This window comes from Lagopus muta, chromosome 7 (assembly GCF_023343835.1).
Source record: "Lagopus muta isolate bLagMut1 chromosome 7, bLagMut1 primary, whole genome shotgun sequence".
In the NCBI taxonomy this organism is placed as follows: domain Eukaryota; kingdom Metazoa; phylum Chordata; class Aves; order Galliformes; family Phasianidae; genus Lagopus; species Lagopus muta.
The window spans coordinates 2332197-2354458 of NC_064439.1; the positions used below are offsets into that span (position 1 = coordinate 2332197).

Below are 22262 nucleotides of genomic sequence, written 5' to 3' on the forward strand. Positions count from 1 at the left end.
GACCTTATTCCAACACCCTCATCCTTAACCATATCCATGTTTTTCTTGTGGTTCACAACAACATTCTCTAGCAAATAGCTCTGCTGCAATCAGAGATTTGATCAAGAACACGCACACAAACAACAATCTCATCCAGACAGGAGGTAAAGAATCCTCCTGAACAGTAAATCCCAAGGTATCTTTTTCCATACTAATTTAGGAAGGCATACATGTACATTAGTGTCATTCACTTGAGAAAGGTCCCTGAGAAGACATTACAGAAACACACACGCAACACTGAGAGTGATGAAATCTGGTTGTGGATGAAGACTGGGGAAAGGAGTGACACAGCAACGTGAAAGAATGGAAGGATGAAAAGAGCGGAGGCAGGACATAAAGGCTGGGTTTGACACAGGACATAAAGGCAGGTGTTGAGAGGGAATACATAGGAAGGAAGAAGGAAGGGATAGACAGAAATATTACAGAATTGCATGAATTATTTCTGACATTTTATCATTCACTGATAAGGCTGCTGTGTTTTTTGGCTTCCCATTACACATGTACATGTGGAAGGATGAGAAGAGTAGACAGAGGACATAAAGGTAGGAGTTGAGAGGGAACATATAGAAAGGAAGAGAGAAGAGATGGACAGAAATATTGCAGAATGTCATGAGTTATTTCTGACTTTTTACCATTCACTGATAAGGTTGCTGTGGTTTTTTGGCTTCCCACTACGCATGTGTAGTCTCCAGCATCCTTGGTCTCCAGGTCATGGATCAGTAGCTCAGCCACCATGCCCTCTTGTTTCATCCTGTACTTGTTACTTGGCCTGAGAACAGTGTGCCCCTTCCTCCACTCTACGGGGGCCTCTCTGCTCAGCTGGCAGTGCAGGGTGGCTGTCCCACCTTCCAGAGCCTCCAGACTCTTAAGCTCTTCTTCAATGAGCACAGAGATGGCTGAGGAATGAAGCATTCTCATTTTACTTTAGGGACATCGTTAACAACTGGTTACATCTTTATGAGACTCAAAAGACTAAACCAAATTCTCTTGGCATAGCTAATGGGCTCTGACTTACCTTCACTTCCAGGATTCTACTTGCACTCCATGAGTTTATAGGGAATTAAAACCAAAATGACTATTTTTCAATAATTAGAACATCAAAGTAATCATCCCTTTGATGCCCAAATGCTGTTGGTCACAGGCATGTGAAAAAACTGTTCAGTAAGTAAAGAAAAGAAAAGCATATTCTTTAATAGAACATGTTTATCACCTTCTTACCTCCCAGCTTAGAACTCAGGTAAACGTCTATGTCCTGAGCAGAAAGCACAACAGTTATTTCAGAGGTGAGGAAAAATATATTTACATCAGGTCAGGGTTAATTGATTGATACGTTTTAGTATGAAGTTGTTGTCCTAGAACACAGGCAACCCAATGGACACAGCCACAGCTGCCTTTCCTTTGGACTGATCCCTTTTTTTCTGAGCACCCAGTGTAAATATGCAGCAGGACCATGGCAAGAACAATAACAAGTGCTCACAAGCAGGTGTCTCATTCCTACCATGGACTTTGACTTGGGCTGTGGTCTGCTGGTCTCCAGTGTCACAGGTGTATCTTCCCGCATCTTCTGGCTCTGCATTATGAATCACCAGCTCTGCCATTGTCCCCTTCTGCTTCATTTCATATTTGGCACTTGCCTGGAGCGTGGCTTCTCCCTTTTTCCACACCACAGTGGCATCTGCTTTTGTGAGTTCACAGTGCAGAGAGACAGATTTCCCCTCTTCCGTTTCTGTGTTCTTCAGGGTTTGTTTAAAAAGGACTGGCACAGCTAGGATACAGAAATAGGGATCAGCTCCCACTGTACAGCATGGTAGTTCGTAGACATAAATCATAATATCTGAGAATGGTTTGGGTTGGAAGGAACCCTTAAGATCACCCTTTAAGATCAAATCCCTGCTATAGGCAGGGACACCTCCCTCTAGACCAGGCTGCTCACAGCCCCATCCAGTCTGGCCCTGAAAGCTTCCTGAGATGGGGCAACTTGTTCCATGTCTCACCACTCTCACAAAGGATTTCTTGCTAACATCTATCCTCTTCCAGTTTAAAGCCATTTCTCCTTGCTGAAAGCATCTGAGAGCCTTTAAAGAGGATGTCTGAGGAATTTGGGGGAATCTAAACATCAACCAGTTTGCCACCTGCAGTTTGCCAGGTACTGGACTTGTCTGCATGGCGCTCCTTCCTGCTCTCCCGTGTTAAATTTTCATGTTCTGCCTGTGCTCCCATGCTCTTGATCTCCAACTCCTGTCTTACAGCTGTGTACAACAGCAAACCAATCAGCACACAGAGCACAGGAAACAAATCTTCTGTGCTAATTTTCTGCTCAGCAGGAAGAGACATTTAAAATCCCAGGTGAAAGACATGAAATTACATGAAAAATACGTACAACTGCTTCCAAGTATGCTACATTGCCATTACATTTTAATCATGAGACTGTAGATGATTGCTCTGCAGAGCAGTGCAAGGAGTGCTGCAGTGCACCCAGCACTGCTTACCTTGTACTTTCACCTGAGCAGTGGTCTTCAGTTCCCCAGCAGTACAGGTGTAGTCCCCAGCATCTATGGATGTCACATCCCGAATGATGAGCTCTGCCACAGTACCATGCTGTTTAAATTCATATTTCTCACTGGCATACAGAACAGTGCCTTCTTTCATCCATTTCACTGGGGTATCGGGTTTGCTGAGCTCACAAGTCAGTTTGATTTCTTTTCCTTCTTTAGCTTCTTGGTTTTGAAGCTCTTGCTTGAAGAGAACTGGCATTTCTGAAAAGGGACATTGCACACATTCAAGCTTGCAGATCACTGTTACCATTTTGTTTCATTATTTTTAATTTTAAAATAAAATAATTTTATTCAGATAGAAAACCTCCGGAATGAAAATGCACTCTGCAACAGCAAAAAGTATCTGAGACCATATGTGTTTTTTTTTTCCTTTTAATCACTATTTGCAGTGTTAAAATGCAATTGCTTTTATTATTAACAACAGCAGCAGACGCTTCCAATACTATTAATGGCACCAACTGTGTGCAACTGGTCTCAGTATACTTGGAGCAGTGGCAAAAATCAAACCTTCCAGATCTTTACCAGTTTCCTAACGCTTGGTTCTTGGAATTTTCCACTCCCATCCCCTCAGAAGTAAACACCAGAATGGTTTAATGTAATGCCAGGGCACAGACATAGAGCAATGCCCTGCTCCAGCTTTCCTTGGCCTTCTGAGGAGGCAGCCAAATCCACAGAGCAATGCACAGAGCATACAAAGCAACCAAAGCCAGTTCCACAGGTGCAACTTAGATGTGTCTTGGTGACATCAGGTTTGGGAGACACTGAACTAGATTGCAGATCTGTGGTCAGAGCCTGCAACTGGTACCATAAATATCACCTGGTACATCACACAGAGGACACAAAGAAATGACAGAGCACCTTTGCTCGTGACCAACAGCGTTAATTTTTTGCCATAAGAAACCACAACAGATTTTTATCAGACACGAATGCAGACTTAAAAACAGCACCAAAGAAACGCAGAACACAAAAGGGCTCCTATGGAGGCTCCTGTGGAAGCTCTATCACAGCCTGGGATTCAAGACTTCAAGGTAAGCTGCAGTAGAAATAGCATTTACTGGGGAAAAGGGGAAGGAAAAAAATGTCTAAGTGTTTTCCTTTCAGATAATTAAAAATACATATAATATACAACAATCCCCCAACAACAAAACCAATCCCTTCCTCAGATTATACTGCCTGGGGTCCCATCCAGCCTGGCTTTCAGCACCTTGTCTTTGTGTGTACTGGTATTGGAAAAGTATTGTAGTGCTATGGAAAGTTACAGCAATTGGGAAATCCTCCTTACATCAAGTTCTTCTCTTTCCTTACACTGCAGACCTCAGCCTTGATGTGGTTTCTTCGTGCTCAGCAAATGCTGTGAGCAGCTTCCCTCCCTCTTCATGCTCAGAGGTTCAGGTTAATTCTTTCAATGAGCCAAAGACTTCTTGTTCTTGCTGGCTTCTTTTAGGGGAAGGTTTATAGCATGAGCAGCAGTGACTCTGGTTTTGGCCCAGCTCAGTCCCAGTGCTTACCTCACATACTTCCCTAATGTGCTCTGTGAAGTACACTAAAATCTCTTATCTCTAAGAAGAGAATATTTATTTCAGCTCAAACACCACCTTTCAGTGATTGACTTCTCCCTGACCACATTCTTTGGAACAAGTGCTTTTGGATGCACTGCTCTCAATAAATTCAGCTGCCTCAAGCAATTCCTTAGACAAATGTGGGTGTATGAGCTCCCTCCTTGGACAGAGATAGCACTGGAAAGAGCTTCAGAAGGTGATCCTTTCTCTGCATTATCTTTTAGGCAGGCTGAATCTGAAGCACGAGTCTCATGGGGAGCAGCTGAACTGGGGTGGTTCAGTCTGGAGAAGAGGAGGCTCAGGGGAAACCTTATTGCTGTCTACAGTTCCCTGAAAGGAGGCCCTAGTGAGGTGGGAGTTGGCCTCTTTTCCCATGTAACGGCAATAGGACAAGAGGAATGGCCCCAAGTTGTGCCAGGACAGGTTCAGGTTGAGTATTAGGAAAAACTCCTCCTAAAGAGTGGTCAGGTGTTGGAATGGGCCGCCCAGGGAGGCAGTGAAATCACTATCACTAGAGGTGTTCAAGAACAGTGGAGATGTGACACTGAGGGACATGGTCAGGGGGAAATATCAGTGGGAGGTGGACGGTTGGACTAGATGATCTTAGAGGTCTTTTCCAACCTTAATGATTCTATGATCTTCTACAGAGATTGCCACCATTCTCTCATGACCCATCCTCTCCTGACAGCTCTAGGGAGCCGATACTTTCACAGAGATAAAGTTGGATAAAATGAAGGATTTTCCTGTTTCATTTTTCTGTTTCGTTTTCCCGTTTCACATTCTGCCACCTCTCTGGATGCTGTCCTGGGTGATTTAACTAGAACCTTTCCTGCACTGAGCTGCAAAGACACGAGGCTCCTTTTCGGTGTAGTTTTTCATCAGTTCTATGCATTGTTCTGAGCTTGGTGATGGATGACAAAGTAGAACCCAAACCATTACTCCAAATGTTCTTACCCTTGACAGTAATAACCGCACTACTTTTAGCTGCTCCAGCCTCACACTCATATCTGCCACTGTCTCTTTCTTCTGCCCCATATATGACCAGCTTGGCTTCAAATCCCGACCGACTGATGTTGTACTTAGAAGAATTCCTAAGGCTCTTCCCGTCTTTGCACCACTTTACAGGGCTGTCTGATTTGGAGGTTTCACAGTGAAGAATCACATCCTTTCCCTCAGTGACTTCAGTGTCAACCAGCTCCTTTGTGAAGATGCAGGGCTTTTCTAGAATCACATAAAAACGGTCTGAGATTTTCACAAGAGGTGCAGATGTTCAAATCACAAGTAACCTGTGAGGCTTATGTCCAAGATTACTTGCATTAAAACCACAGGTTAGCAAGGAATAATTTGGGCTACAAAGCCCTCAGGAGGGCATTAATCATGCCATAAAATCTGGTTGAGTAAATACTTAATGATATCTGGGAGAAACTGGAAAAAAAATGCTGTAAAACATGAGATCTCTCACATCTCATTGAACTTCAACAAGATGGAGGCACAACTTTCCTAAACATTTCTCCATGTGTTCTTCTTAGCCTGGGCCTTCCAATGGAATGCAGAAGGCTAATTCTTGATGAAGCAAGGTGCAATTCAGATTTCTCAGCCAGTCATATAAAGGAGGGCTCACCTCATCATATGATTCTATGATTCATCATTACAAGGCCATCTAAGAAGTAGGCAGATATCCTAGACTGGTCGTGTAGGGTATCTCTATCATTAATGGAAGACAACAGACAGCTCCAAGGATGGGGCATTCATTTCCAAAACATGTTTTTAGGATAGAGGACTTGAAATGCTCTCTGGAAGTATATTACAGCTCCTAGAATCAGCCAAAGCTAGCTACTAAAAGCTAAACTGACCAACACAGGTCTTACACCTCCTAACTTCTGGCTTTTTAATACATAAAAACTCAGTAAATTGGAAAATCAAAAACTGTTCTCCTCCGCAATACAGCATCATGTATTGGTTTTACCAAAACAAGTCAACCCTTTGCAAATAGATCTTTCATTTCACTTTAAAAATATCTATTTGCACATTTGTAGAAAGGTAAAAATTGCCAACTGGGGCAAATTTTTTGAATTTTGAAAAAAATTTCCTTGCAAGAAACAGGATGATTCTGAAAAGAATGAGAATATGATCTGACACAGAGCCTGTATGGTGTACATCTCCGGGTAGTAAGAAATATTTATATTTCCACTAAGAAAAAACACTTCTCTAAACTTACACCCTTAGGGTGTCTGGCATTTGTCTTATTCCTTCCCTACAAAAGTAGGCTAGCACTGTAGTTTTTGTCTAGTTTAACTTCTCAGGAGAAAATTTTGTCAACCATGAATAGCAGAGGACATGTGCAGTGTTGCCCTTCAAAAAATGAAAATTAAATTTAAGACATTTGTTGCTCTTTTTTCTTTTTTTTCTATGAGCTAATCAATTTCTTTTCACTTACCATTGCAGTGGTGCCCTATGAGCTTAGCAATATCCAGTGCATCATTGTTATAATATAACATTCCCATCTAAGGCCCAACAAACATATTGACAGATCTCCAATATTGCAAGAAACTGGTTTCCCAGTCCAGGTTTTGTTATATAGGTAACAATACACTTAGATACACAAGTGATGGGGCCGAATTTATAGCTTTTTTTTCACCTATCCACATTATCCCATAGTTATTTCTAAGCATTCTCTTCTCTCCTGCAGTTTTTAATGCTTGAATTACCTTTAACAACCAAACTGGCAGATGTTTTCTTATCACCAGCTTCAAATGTAATGAGCCCCGAGTCCTTCAGAGAGAGTTTTTTCAAGGTTAGCAGGTGATATCCGCCAGGCTGAGACTGGATGTCATTAAGTTCATTGGTATGGAGTGGGGTTTTATCCAAAAACCATTGCACTTTGCTATACTCTACAGGAGAGATTCTGCATTTGAACATGGCAGATTCTCCTTCTAACACAGTGACATCTTCCAGGTCTTCTGTTATTAGCACTTTCTGGCCTGAAATGAACACAGATACATCAATTACTGGAATCTTCCATTCCTAACATGAAAACCATTGTGGAAACATCCAAGATTTTCCACGTATTTCAAGAAAGACACACACTCACGATACAGAAGACTGAAACACAATTCCCCTGCTACTGAACACAAAAAAACTATTCACAAAAAGATAATATGCACAAGACACACACCAAAATAGGATGAAGACACCTTCAGGGTACCAGAACACGTACAGCAGGACAAGTAGCCGGCACAAGGCAAATCCACTATTATGATCTTTCTCCTAATGGAACTAACTGGAATGCAGCATCAGGGAATTTTTGTACTTTTATCTCAAACTTTATGATGGAGAACTATTTTGAACTCAGAAAGATCAGAGATAGAAACTTCACACTGATTTCAGGGTCACCAGCCTCAACTTACGTCAGCATTTTTGTTTTTAAATGATACATAATGTTCTCAAAGTATAAATGCTCCAAATTGACCAATTGCTCTACACGTCAGGCTCCATGTTGCTAAATCTTCATCCATGCCCTGTGCAATGTATGTGTAATGAGTCTGGGCCAAAAATGTGCTACCCACGTGCTGAGAAATAGATCTGCATGTGCATGCATGGCAGTACATCAACATGTGCACCCACAAGCACCCAACAGCACTGCTCTAGTTGGTACAGTTCCTTCCTTTCCTGTGCAGTTTGCTCTGTGCACGGCCTGTGAACTCCTATTCAGGCCAGAAAGCTGCAGCCCCAAAGATCTGCCATAAATGTATAAATTCTACCAAGAATGGAGAATTGGTAATGGAGAAACAGGATGCACAGTCACATGGCTCTCACGCATACCTTGTACGACCAGCTTGGCTCTGGACTGGGCATCACCAATGTCACAGGTGTAGGTGTCACTGTCACTTTTCTCCAGATTTTTTATGGTCAGCTGCAGGTCTCGTCCTTTCTGTGTCATCTCGTATTTCCTGCCAGGCCTGAGCTCAGCTATGCCTTTCCTCCATATCACAGAGGATGCAGCTTTCTCGCTCTGGCATATAAAAACTGCAGTTCCACTTTCTTCAATTTTCAGATCTGAAAGTTCCTTGATAAAGTAGTTAGGCTTTTCTGGAAGGAAAAAAAAAAGGAGGGATGAAGGTGTAGGACAAAGAGGTTTGTTACCCCAACAAGTCCCAAGCATACAGAGGGATCTTGAATCTCCTTTGCCCTCACTTACAGAACCACATCATATAGAGATGGAAAGAGTCAAAGATCACTGAGTCTGCCCACCAACATGGGGTGCACATTTCCAGAAGATATTGGGAAAGTTTAATAACATCATACATGTGCTGGTGGGATCTCATCTGGCAACTGTGTAAAGTTTTGATTACCCATATTCAATAAAGACTAATTCAGATTGCCATCTTTGCTTGGCTCATTAAGTAACATCCAAGATCATAGAATCATAGAATGGCCTGGGTTGAGAAGGACCTCAAAGTTTCAACCTCCCGCTACGTGCAGGGTCACCAACCACTAGACCAGGCTGCCCAGAGCCACATGATTGTGGGGATCATTCAGTTTCCAGATTATTTTAAATAGAAGACCCTAATCCATAATATTTTCAGAAAACTAATAATTGATCCTGCTTAAAAAAAGCAGAAGAGAAGAACATCTCCCACAGGTTGCAGATATTTACCTCGACTTCTCTTCATGCCATCCCTAGTGTGCTTTTCTACTCACCTTGCACAGTGACCCTGGCTTTTGTTTTAGAGTCCTCTGTCTCACAGGTGTACTCCCCACTGTCCTTGACGGTGGAGTCATGGATGACCAGGATGGCCTTCGTTCCCTCCTGCTGCAAGTCATACTTCTGGCTTTTTCGGATTGCTTTGCCATCCTTGTACCACCTGATGTTCACATCGGGTTTCGACAGCTCGCAGCTCAGGCTGATGTCCTGCCCTGCTGCTGCTGTCTTATCCTCCAGATGTTTCATAACCTCAGTGGGTTTTTCTGAAAGAAAAAAAATGCATTTTGAGTAATGTAGACTTAGGTAGGATGTCTCTCTGTAAATACATGCATCTATACTCTGGAGATAAGTTGGAGAGGCAGTTGCAATGGAGGCCATTCTACAGCCAGCAGTAATCTGCTGAATATGGGAACGAAACTCAAGGCACCATTTGTTTTGTCTTAAATCTACCCAGCTGCAGATGATGAGCCATAACTGAAAAGTGCCTCTTTCTTCACTCCACTGATCACACTGAGAGCCCCAGATGATGCTTTCAAATGCACGTCCTAGATAGGAATTTTTTGTACAGCTATATGATGTGGAGGCCATCCCTTCAGCTTATACTTAGAGGATACTTGCTCCTACAGTTCCCTGAACAGATCGTCCCTGATTTATTGTTAATGGAACAAGCTCTGCAGTGAGATGCCCATTTCCACACTACCCCAGTGTCTTGGGCAGTTCTCGCATTTGTGTAAAAATGTTCCATCCTTTCACTTATTTTTAAGAGAAATTCTCAGTGCTTCAAGGTTCACGCAGAAGGTTGCTATTTACTGTAACCATATTATGAGTTAGCTCTCACAACAATCTTATCAGAGCACAGTTGAAGGAATCAGACCCCAGAATCTGTCTGATCTCGTTACCTTTCACAGCCAGAGAGGCTTTGGAGGTTAGACCACGGGCAGTGAAAACGACTTCCCCAGCATCAGCAGGAATCACACTTTTGATACTGAGAGTATACTTCCGACCCACATTAGAAGCTTTAAATCTCCCACCACTTTCCACTCTGCTCCCATTCAGTGTCCAGTTGAAGTCATCAATGCTTTCATGGGACAAAATGCATTCAAAAGTACAGTCTTCTCCCTCCTGGATTTCAGTGTTCTTCAGCCGTTTGGTAATGCCAATGTTCAGCTCTGGAAGATAAGAGATAGGTTGATATGAGGTTTATATGGAGGAAAGGCATTTATGATTGACATGAGTAGTAGTACTGGTGCTTTAACCCAGGATTTGCAGGACATGGCTGCATTCCTTACTGATGTACTTGACTTGCAAAGAATTTCTCAGACATTTTCCACTCAGAATTACCAGAAAGCTATAGAAAAAGAGACATGTGAATCTCCTGGCTTTGCTCTGGAAGGACTATGTGGACAGCAGCTCACTCGGTGGAACAGAGTGAAGATGATTTTCATGGAAAAATGAGATACATTTACATCAAAAGCAATGGGAACTGTCCAGACATCACTGTGATAAATTGCAGTAACATTGTTTTATTGTAGGAAGCACTAAGCCTCAAGGAGGAATAGCTGTAAGACACAGCGACCAACCTGAATGTGTTTTCAGCATCCCTTTACTGTCCACAGGACTTACCCTGAACGCCGACCTTTGACTTGGCAACATCAGTGCCAATATCACAGGTGTATAAACCTGCATCTGCCTTCTCGAGGTCGTGGATAAGGAGACATAGGGTCTTCCCAGACTGTACCAGTTCATATTTGTTGCCAGAAGTGAGCACAACACCGTCCTTTTTCCACACCGGTTTGACTTTCTCTTTGGAGACTTCACATTCCAGTTTAATCACACCTCTTTCCTCACCAAAAACATCATCCAAGGACTTCATGAAGACAGCAGGCTTCTCTGGAATTAAACAGGCAACACAGGACAACGCGATATTTAAGTTGAGACATTTCCAGTTGCTTTCAGATTTTTAAAGAGGGATAAATAAACCCTTACCAACACTGACAGCACCAATGTAGAGCCTAAAGCAGTTTCATGTCTGACAACTGAATGAGTTTATGGAATTCTGACCCAATCTCTAGGAGAATACAGGAAACAGAACAGGCAGCCTGCATTGCTGTGGATGGGACTGATATCATGTGAAATAATTGGGATGCAGCTCTTCTAAAGCTGGAGAGCTGGCACTGCCCTCTCATGAAGCAGAGCTCATGCAGCAGGCAGCATCTTAAAGAGGATATGCTGCTGAACACTTTTGATTTTCCTGTTTTACTGACTCCTTTTATCTATCTTCTATTTCGCACATAAGATGTTTATACAGAGAAAAAAAAAATCCACCAAATATAAAAGAAAAGAGGAAGAGGAAATCTTTCAAACTCTGAGTGGACAGAGTAAAAGAGCTTAATTGCTGGAGAGAGCAGATTAGAATCACAGAATATTTAGAGTTGGAAGGGACCTTCAAAGGCTATCTAGTCCAACTCCCCTGCAATAAACAGGGACATCCACTGCTACATCAGTTGCTTAGTCATACCAGGATGCAAAACACACACAGAGTGATCTCCTTGATTTCCTACAAGAATGTGGAAGATCTCAGACTGACTTTCAGACAGAATTTCTCAGAGTGTTTCCCACAGATGCATCCATTCTAGATCAACACAGATACATGATGAAGATAACTCAGGACAACAAATCCCTATGAGTTACCTGAGCATCCACGTACAGATGTGTTTCTAAAGAAATTTTTACTCTGTGCTTCAAGGAGTTCCAAGGAACTGATCAGATTCAGTGTGCAACTTACTATGGCCGAGGTGACATATGACAACTCATCAAATCTCTGCAATTAAGTTGTGTGACCAAATTTTAAAACATATTAAGAACAGCAGCAAACTGCATTCTTTGTGCTGAATCTGTACCACTCCAGAGCAGATATACTGAAAGCTGTGTCCTACCGTTGGAGGTAAACACAAGCTCTGCTCCTTGCAGTCAGAAATCCTTAGAGATAGCAGTATGCTATCTCTGCATACTACTGAAGCAGTAAAAGAAATTGCTCTTGAAACTCTTATGTTAAGTAAAATGATGATAATGAGCTATGGAATATTTTGTCAGGACACCAAAACCATCCTCCTCTGTTGATATTCATCTGCTACAACGGAACCTTCCACTGGAAGAAAGCCCCCGACGACTTGTCACCCCGGAGAGGTGAGGTTTAGAAGCAGGATTGCTGCACAATGTAGCAAACTACAGCTCCTCAGCATCTCTTATTCACACCCAGGAGGGATGTGGTCAGACCCACCTATCACCTTCAGACGCGCGCTCTCTGACACCTTCTCTGACTTCATTGTCACCATGCCAGCATCCTCAGGCTTGACCTGCTTCATCGTCAGCGTGTAGCAATTGCCAACGTTCTTGATGTCATTGTAATTGTTGGTGTAAAGGAGGGTGCCGTTCAGGAACCATTCCACGTCCTCGTCATCATGGGACAGCTCACAGGAGAAGACAGCAGAGCTCTCTTCTTCAACTTCCACATCCTGCAGGTGTTTGGTTACTTCTACATTGCGGACTGCGGGGAAACAAGGTGCACCTACGTTACTTACCATAAAACCAGTACTGTCATGCTGGGATGTGGTAGAATTGTTGCACTGGATGATCTTGTGGTCTTTAACCTTAATTTAACCTTCATTACTCTATGAATCTATGACTATTATGATTAACAAATGTACAACAGGTAAGAGCTGACACAGGGGTCAGTGGAAACGAAAACTGCAGGCGTGCGCCAAAAATCAGAGGCCTGTCACAGTTCAACCCACACACAAAAAACCCCCAACATTTTTACCTAGAATTATTGAAGAGTTTCAAAGGACAAAATGGAAAATAATATGTCTCGAGAATTGAACTTATCCTTCTTTTCCACGTAATCCCATCACCTTGCCCAGAAATTGCTCCTGTGTGTGCATAACCCACCTGACCGTAAATGTTGGATTTCAGTATGCTGTAACTTCTGCACACTGCATAATATAAACAGCTCAGTGAAGACTGTGCATTCATAAAGTTAGCAGGAGAAAACTGTAGAAGTCAACCTCAAGAAGAGAAATCTTACATGAAATGTTAAGCCGTAAGGACATGCAAGAGGCCATCCTCCCTGCTCATACCTTCAACTGTCAGTGTGGCCTCAGTCTCTGCAATTCCTGCCTTGCACTTGTACACACCAGCATCATCAGGCTTCAGCTTCAGGATCTTGAGCTCTGCTGAATGCTTATCCCTCTTGATCTTGTACTTGTCAGAGGGCTCGATGGGTGTGTGGCCCTTGAACCATTTCACAACCTTTGGAGAAGGCTTGAAGTCACAGGACAGGATGACAGAATGACGTTCCAAAGCTGTTTTATCCTCCAACTTCCTGGTGATCTGTATATGGTAATCTGCAAAGCAGGGTTGGAAGAGAAGAAAGGATGAGTGCAATTGGAAGAAGAGCAAAGTTTCTTGTATGCATTCCATTCAATTAATTTCTTGTGTGCTCATGTTCACAATGGTTCTGTGAAGATAAAACAAATGATTATCTGCAGGGAGTGCTATTGATTATATTTCTATAAAATAATACTGTATATTATCTACCAAATGCACAGTCCAGTTCTTATTCTGTGCTTATTGAATTGCTCTCAGTTGAGGATTTTATTCAAGTAAGAGCGAGTTGAAGACATAACAAGGACTTCAGGATGTGAATGGAGACTCTTACTCTGGGGACAACAGAAGATAAAAAGCCTGGAAGCTTTGTTCCAGATCAAATCAATGACGAACTGCATGAAATACATGTGCTACCAAACTTAAACTTGTCTTGTTCAGAAATACAGTAAATTTCACCTGATTTGACTTCTTCAGAAAAGCTAAGGAAAAAATCTTAGCTCTGTAGATCTGAATACATCACTCTTTCTGAAACAGATCCCTTACTGACACACAGCTGTCCCATTTAGTGTCCAACAACTTTTAACTGGGAACGGAGCAGACACTCCAGGTGTACACACCATACTTCAAAGCCCCCAGAGAAGGAAGACTGTACATTAATTAATTCTTCATCCTCACGATGTAATCCAAGCTAGGACACGTTACCTCTGACAAGCAGATTGGCTGTGGATTTTGATTTGCCAATTGAGAACTGAATGGTGCCTGTCATGTCGGTGGTGGTTTTCAGTATGGTCAGTCGGTGGATGGTGCCCTCTTGCTGCATGATAATGTTTCTGCCAGGCTGTAAGGCTTCTCCACGTAGACACCACTTGGGAGGTTTCACAGAAGGAATGGAAATCTCGCACTCAAATTTGGCTTCCTCAGGCTCGGTCACATCCTCATCACACAGCTCCTTTACTATATTAATGGATTGCTCTTTAAGAAGGATGGAATGAGAGAAAGCAGAGATTTAGAAGGAATGAAGAAAGTCCTTACATTGGGAGCTATTGGTAATAGGCAAACGGTTGGACTGGATGATCTTTTAGGTCTTTTCCAACCTTGGTGATTCTATGATTATCACCCTGTTCTCTCATGCCAGCATTACTGGACATGAACATTGCATCTATCAGCTAAAATGCCTTAAAACATGTTGTGAAGTCAGACAATAAGACTTTGACACCCTGAAGAGAGCCCAGATCTTCTGATTCCCAGTCCAAAATCCAAAGCAAACCATGACCTTCCCATCCCGATATCAAACTCTTGGCATTATAAAATGGAACAGAGGTTCAGTGAAATGCAGATATTGGTAATTACTTTTGTTAACTATGGAAACTTATCTCTGAACAAGTTTTTCTCCTAGTAAAGGTCTCTGTAGCTCAAATTTAATGATTCTACTTGGGAGAAATTCATTTTCCAGGATGTTCTTGCCCTTATGAGAGGAAGAATATCAATGGACTTTGGGAAAGCAAAAAACTCTCTGAATTTAAATAATTGCTTAATTTGCACTGTGTTTTCAAAGTAAGTGACAATGGCTTTTGTATAAATCTATCTGCATTCCATTGTTTAAAAAACTATTATTTTTTTTACCTTCAACAAAGAAATGAGCACTGCTTTTGTCATCAAAGGCATCACAAGTGTATGTGTCCTCATCTTCATAGTCTGCATCGTTGATGATGAGTTTCCGATACACGCCATCGCTCACAATTTCATATTTGTCACTAGGATGGATTTCAACATCCTTTTTGTACCACTTCACTTCAGCATTGGCACGAGACACCTGGCACTCCAGGAATCCCCGATGCTTTTCAAGTGCAATCTTATCTCGCAGAGGCTTCACAATTTTCACAGGCAGCTCTAAAACAAACAAGCATGTGTGTATATGTATATATATATGTATGTGTATATGTATATATATACTAATCAGCACAGTTTCTGTGAAAGAGGCCAATAAAACTCAGTAGCAATGGTTCTTTTATGGATGGTTACTTGGATGGCGACACTCTGATAAGCACTTGATCTAATGCACAGCAAATAAGGAGCTAATGAAAAGACTTGTTATCCCTATTTTACCACTTGGATGGCCAGATTTCAGAGATAAAGAGTAAATTATTCAGCACCGTACGGCCGTGCAGTGGCAAAGCCAGGGACTGAACTCAGCTTTCCTCAGCTCTTGAGTAGTGTGTTAATTCAAACATCTTCCTTTTCTTTCTCTATCACACTACTTAAGCTTAACATTACATATAAAAACAGACCTGTGCTCTTTTCAAACAAGAGAAAATGAAGAAAAAGTCAAGCTGTGTTTGTTATCTCTCTCAACGTTCAAACACAAATCTGAAGTCAAAAGGTAGAAAATCAACCTGAGAAAATAAACTGCTTTACTTTGCAAAAGTAAATCCCAAACGACAAGGTGTATATTTCACAGGCAGAAAGGTAGGTAGGAGTTTTTATTTCTGCGAAAGGTCCAGGTGTTGTTTAACTTCCTTGGCATTAAAGCAAAGGATGCTAGCTGGTTTAAAACATGAGATAATTCAAGCAAAGTCATCATCAGAAGCATAATTACCTTTAACTGTAAGACGGGCACGAGATTCTGCCTTTTCTGCTACAAATTTGATTTCTGCTGCATCTTTGACTTGGACACGTGTGTAAGTCAGCGAGTAGGTCTTTCCTAAAGCAGAGAACACAGAGTCACTAAGGGTGAAAAACACCACTAAGATCATCTGCCAACCCACCCCACCAAACTGTGCTGGAGAGCAGACACACAACCACACATTGCTTTCTTGAGCACTGCCAGGGCTGAGCATCATCCATCCGGTTTCACACCACCACTGCCTGTTGTCATCTCAGTGAAGCCACACATTTCCCTACATCCACCTCCACATCAAAGCGTAATCTGAACATGGCTTCTACAAGGACTGACCAAATGCGGCCGCCATCATCTGTGAAGTACTTGAGACAGAAGGATCCCACTCACTGCCAGACAAAAACTCCTTTCAGAGATGAACTGACTGCCCTGTTCACCCCCACTTTGAAATAATTGCACTGATTTCCTACCTGCTCCTGGCAGCATGGGATGGTGGGATAGCATCGCATTTCCCACACTAAAGTTCCCACCACATCACTTGTTCCAGCCTAACTGCAATCCCAAAACAAAAGGGAAACTCCTTTCTGAGCCTTCTTAAATTGATTTCAGATGTCCTTTCTGCTTGTTCTCCAACCCACTCCCCACTCAGGAAAAAGATCCCCCCCCTTACACCCTACCCTCTTGACGCATTCTAATGTTGTCGTCAGCCTTCAGCTTGTTGTCATCTTTGTACCACTGGGTTTGAACCTCATCGTGTGAAATCTCACAGACGAAAGATGCACTCTCATATTCATTCACTTCCACATCTTCCAGTGGTTTAACAATCTTGATATCTCGAGCTGTGAAACAGTAGAGATATATTTGTCAGGGTGTCTCCAGAACTGAATGCACCATCTTTACCTTACAAATATTTGCATGGAAAATAAATGGCATTACATTTTATTCTAAACCACAATCCGTTCATGAGTCTTTTCTCTCTTCAACACAGTACATACATTATCACCCTTGAACTTAAAGACAGATGGAGCATACTGCAAATAGTTTTCATGGAAGCCAGAATCTCATCTTTTCTAAAACATGTCCAGTCACATTAAGGACAGAAAAAGCATAAAATAGAACGGCTTAGGTTGGAAAGAACCTTTAAGGTCATCTAGTTCCAATCCTCCTGCTACAGGCAGGGACGCATCCCTCCAGACCGACTCTTCTTAGGGTCAAGGCTGCTCTCAAGCCATTCTCCTCCTAGCCTGTACCTATGCTTGGGATTGCCCCAACCCAGGTGCAGGACCTTGCACTTGGCCATGTTGAACTTCATGAGGTTGCCATGGGTCCACCTCTCCAGCTTGCCCAGGTCCCTCTGGGTAGCATTCCTTCCACCTAGCATGTCAACAGCACCACTCAGTGTGGCATCATCTGCAAACTTGTTGAGGGTGCCCTTGATCCCACTGTCCATGTCGCCTACAAAGATGTTAAATGACACTGCTCCCAACACCAGTCTCCACCTGGACATTGAGCAATTAACTGCAACTCTCCAAGTGTGACCATCCAGCCAATTCCTTATCATGCAACCTTACCCTTATCCATCAAATCTTTCTCCAATTTGGTGACCAGGATGTCATGCAATGCTTTGCAAGTCCAGGTAGATAACATCAGTTGCTCTTCCATTATCCACTCATGCTGTTACTCCACCATGAAAGGCCACCAAGTTTGTCAGGCATGACTTGACCTTGGTGAAGCTACATTGGTTACCACCAATCACCTCATCTTTATTTTCCAAACTATGTCAGACAGAACTCTCTTGTGTCACTATAAACCTTTTTTCATTCATATGCTTCCCTGCATGCTCCCAGTCTTTCCTTAACTCGTGTGCCCAGAAGTATGGAATCTCAGGCACAAGTCTTACCTAAAGGGTAACCTATGCTTCAAATTCTCTTGAACATGACACAATCCCTTTTAACTCTCCAGGTCTGCACTTATTTATGTCAGAACTGGACCATATTTCTGTGCTACTGCTTCCCTTTCCTCCTGAAGGGCCTGGATACAGCTTGGATTAACCTCAGGAGCAAAGTTCCTGAGGAGGAACTTTGGAGCCAGCCAGCACCGAAACAGCAGCCCAACCTGGCTGCAGAGTGAGAGAAAATGAGAGTTCACCAAAGTAATGGAACAGGACAGATGTTCATGAAGAGACTGCTAACACTGAACCTAAGTGGCCACATGAGGACAGCATCTAGTAAGAAATCAGAAAAAAGGATCCTTTCAGATGTTCCTTTGGAAGATGGCATCTAGCAGGGCATAGTAGACCTGCATGTTCAGTAACCAGTCTGACGCTTCAGAGCTTGGGGATGAATTACAACTGGGGTTTAACCAGTGCAATAAATGGAGGGAAAATCTGTCTTGAGCATAAAGAAGAGAGGCAGTCAGCTATCATGGCATTCTCTTTAGCATTTACTACACTGGTTAAAAGTATGGCAACTCCTGAAATTGTACCCAGGGACTGTCCAAGTTTGTATTCGAGTACGTATGCAAGTCCTTCTTTGGCACTGGCAGAAGCTGAACCAAACCATGGGCATACCAGACACTGAATCCCTGATCTATGCCAGTCTGTCCAGCATTTGCTCATTTGCTGATCTGGAAATACTGTTTAAGTTCCAGAAAATATAAATCACTTCTAGTAGATGGAAAACTCAATTAGAGCTTCGTCCAAAAATATTCTTCTAAGGATAGAACAAGCACACAACAGTTCTGCCAGTATTCTCACTAAAAAGAGAAAGGCATCCAAAAATGACTAACCAAGAAATGCCCAAGCTGCCCATAAAGCATTTCTTGCTGTGGAGCAAAATACCTCAATAGGATTTATCTACTCTTTCAGTTAAACATACCATGAACCTTCAGTGTAGCTGATGTCTTGTCTTCAGCTGCTTGGCACGTGTAGGTTCCCTGGTCTTCATATTCACACTTGTGGATAATGAGACTTCTCTTATTTCCCTGGGAAGTAATGCCCACTTTTTTACTTTGCTGGAGTTCCTTCCCATCCTAGAAGGGAAAATGCCAAGTCAGATCTCCAGTCCTTCCACCTCTGCACTGACCAAAAGGAGTCTTCAGCTCTGTGCTTAATACACCTGCCCCCCAAGACTTAATGGAACTGTGCTTACTGGAACATATGCTGCAACTTAAGCACAGTGCAATGTTTTCAACATGTGGGGAGGGCTGTAGAACATATGTAAATTCTGGCTGACCTGTGACAGCTTAAAGCACTGCAGAGGATTGGCAACAAGCCCATTTGTACATTATCTTGAAGAAACGACATTATACCCACGTCAGGGAAGAATCAGCACAGCCCCACCAAGGTACACAAAGTGCCTGAGCAAATTCTCAGACTGTCAGGTGCAAAGAAAACTGAGGTTTTACCTTAAAACTCAGTTCACAACAGAGCTATAAATTCTGGGTGAGAATTTCTGTGTGAGAGCTGAAGCTCAAGGCTGTACTCCTACCAACAGCATTTTGTGCAGCAAGACTTCAGGAGTTCACAATAAGCTCGAGACAAATTTCAATTTCAAGCTGATAAACGAACTCAGGATATAACAACAAAGAGTGCTGATTTGGGGCAAGTAAAAGAGCATAAAGGAAAGAGAGCTATTCCAAAGCTATAAAGCAAAAGCTCAGACTTGCATCCCTTGGAAGTGAAATTAAAGGCTCTCATTCATTTCCAGAGAAGCCAGAAATGAAAATGTCATTGCGTGCCATACCTTGAACCACTTGACATCCACATTGGGCCTGGACAGCTCACACTCAAATGTGACCTTGTCCTTCTGGGTGACACTAATATCTGCCAACGGTTTGCTGATTTTCACAGGCAATTCTGAGAAGGAAAAAAAAAGATGTGCATTTAATTGGGAATGAGGTCTCCAGGAGCATCTGGCATGAGGAATAATAAAAGGCAGGGCCTACTTTCCATGCTTAATATAACTTGTAATTAATAACAAAAACCTACTGTTTTGAGCACGTTATCATTACTCGTGCTAGGGACAATGATGTTACAACAATCCTCTTGATACTTGAGGGATATTCTGTTGGCTCAGTGCATAATGTTCTCTGCAGTTGCAAAGAAAGCTGGTTGTGCTCTTAAAGTACTCTGGAACAGGAGCAGATAACCAAATCCCAAAGCAAGCAGTACCTATCACAGTGAGCCTCCCCGATGAATGAATGCCCTCTGCTTTAAAGGAGATGAGTCCTGCATCTTCAAGAGTCACAGAAGAAAGTGTCAGTGAATGTTTCTTCCCCTGGATGCCCATCGTGACATTTGGTGCAGGCTTCAGCCTCACGCCATCCTTCTGCCAAGTCCCTTCCACATCCTCGTGGGACACCTCCACAGAAAAGGTGACAGTGCCCTTCTCAGAGACTTCGAGGGGCTGCAGACCTTTCACCAGCTTGATCTGCCTCACTGAAAAACAACAGGGAGAGGTTGGAGATCTCACACCAGGAGCTGAGAAATAGAATCCCAGAATGAACCATAGAAAGGTTTGGGTTGGAAGGGACCTTTAGGATCATCTAGTTCCAACCTGCTTGCTGCAGGCAGAAACACCTCCTCCTGACCAGGTTGCTCAAAGCCCCATCCAGCCTGGCCTTGAATGCCTGAATAGCATCAGGACTTCCAAAAGAAATTACTTCCCTCTTCCTCCCCCAAATACAGTGTCTGCAAATCAAACAACAACCTTTACAAAAAGGAAAACTTGTTCATAATCAGATCATGTGTGCTCTTCTTAAATGGATCCTTCCAGATGGAAAAAAACAGCCACAGGCAGAAGTTTCAAGTGGCCTCTAGATATTATCCCACATTGTATTGCACACAAGACCAAAAAAAAAATTAATTTTGCAAAGTTGTTCTTCTTATAAGGCAATAAACATTTGGGGAATAGTACAACTAGGTAAAGTTTAACTTCATATCAAGAGACTTGAAATTTAATTCTCATGCTCTTGGTATAATTTCTGCTATGATTATATGGCCTAATTATGCTTTTCCCCAATGAAAGCCTAGAAATGCATCACAAGAAGGACCAATTTACCCATGACTTTTATTTGTCTTACTCAAACATCTCCTTCTGACCACGACCGGCAATAAAACATTCAGCCAGAATACAGGTTTGAGCAGCTCAGTTGTTTCTAGGATCTCCTGGAATCTTAAGCTTGGAACACACGCTTGTCTTTTGACTAAGTGCCTTTTACAGTGCAGTAAAGCAATAGGTTTTCACATAGCTATTCCTCATTGACTTTGCTCTGAAAGCGTTCTCAAACCATCAATATTAGTCCAAGGAGAAGGGAGAGAGACGGGAGTGATGCTCACTGCCAGACTGTGAGCATTCAAAGAACATCTGCTGATGAGCTCCAATATAGCCAAAGAATATATTCAAATATTTGCTTAAGTGACAAGAAATATGAAGCATAACTTCAGTCTTCTGCTGTTAAACTCTTGCTTCTACCATAAACCAGGATAAGAGCTCAATGCTTTTAGATGGAGGACTCGTAATTAAAATAGCTACAGCAGAATGAGGAAAGGGGCACATTATCACAGTAATTCTCTACTACAATTAGCTAAATTCCAGTCTGGATTATGCTTCACCTTGGATCACTTCAAGCTTCAGCCACTTGATGAAACTCTCTCAGTTCGTCTATAGAGAAGCTATTTTCTACAGTGTCAATAAGCTGTGATTGCAGCTGGATATCTGGAGAGCACAAGTCCTGTAGTTATCTTGTACCAACATCCTCTCCTTCCATCAGAACAGGAAGTTTTTAATCCAGACTCATGCAAGCTTGCATAACACACCTTGTGCAAAACTGTGAAAACACTGTTGGCAGCGATCAGGACAGCCAATTGCTTCCTGCATAGACACTGCTCTATCAGTTTTGCTTTTTTTGCTTGGCTGTAACAACAGATGGTGTCTAAAAACTCACACAGCTGAAGCAACCATGCTGATACATCGCAGGCATTGGAGGTGCTCAAAGTCATGGGGATGTGGCACCAAGGGACATGGTTAGTAGGCATGGTGGGGTGGGCTGGGGTTGGACCTGGGGATCTCAGTGATCTTCTCCAACCTGAATGATTTGGTGATCTTGCTGGAAGGAAACTGACACAATCAGAGCTTGAAAAAAAATGCCTCGGGGTGCAACTTGTAAGAGGGAATGAAGCAGCAAACTGCCCAACGCTGAGCTGCGCTCTTCCAACACGAGGTATCAATGAACTGCTGTATTTCCCTGTCTTACATGGAGCCATTCATCCAATCTGACTGAAACAGTAAGCCTGAACCTAAACATAAATCAGCATCGTAGTCACCTGTGGTTCCTTAAATATCCAGAAAGACACTCTAGAGGGTAATTCAGTACCTCTACAAATTAAAGCAGTCTCTGGA

The 22262-nt window shown here is 42.5% G+C and overlaps 1 protein-coding gene across 46 annotated transcripts in view; it reads right to left on the reverse strand.

Annotated features, from left to right (window-relative positions):
* The window catches only part of OBSCN (obscurin, cytoskeletal calmodulin and titin-interacting RhoGEF), a 170925-nt gene that overhangs the window by 99835 nt on the left and 48828 nt on the right, over positions 1 to 22262 (reverse strand). For 40 of the 46 annotated variants that reach the window (XM_048951567.1, XM_048951551.1, XM_048951562.1 and 37 more), the window contains 18 exons: positions 20033 to 20299; positions 19605 to 19717; positions 18738 to 18891; positions 16539 to 16700; positions 15841 to 15945; positions 14868 to 15134; positions 13947 to 14216; positions 12995 to 13261; positions 12139 to 12405; positions 10482 to 10748; positions 9758 to 10027; positions 8855 to 9121; positions 7976 to 8242; positions 6862 to 7134; positions 5108 to 5374; positions 2529 to 2795; positions 1538 to 1804; positions 672 to 935 (listed from right to left, as the gene is read on the reverse strand). In XM_048951567.1, coding sequence (XP_048807524.1) covers positions 672 to 935; positions 1538 to 1804; positions 2529 to 2795; positions 5108 to 5374; positions 6862 to 7134; positions 7976 to 8242; positions 8855 to 9121; positions 9758 to 10027; positions 10482 to 10748; positions 12139 to 12405; positions 12995 to 13261; positions 13947 to 14216; positions 14868 to 15134; positions 15841 to 15945; positions 16539 to 16700; positions 18738 to 18891; positions 19605 to 19717; positions 20033 to 20299 — 4281 coding nt within the window. The remainder of the gene's footprint in view (positions 1 to 671; positions 936 to 1537; positions 1805 to 2528; positions 2796 to 5107; positions 5375 to 6861; positions 7135 to 7975; positions 8243 to 8854; positions 9122 to 9757; positions 10028 to 10481; positions 10749 to 12138; positions 12406 to 12994; positions 13262 to 13946; positions 14217 to 14867; positions 15135 to 15840; positions 15946 to 16538; positions 16701 to 18737; positions 18892 to 19604; positions 19718 to 20032; positions 20300 to 22262) is intronic. The other 6 variants (XM_048951560.1, XM_048951580.1, XM_048951579.1 and 3 more) reach the window with 3 other exon arrangements.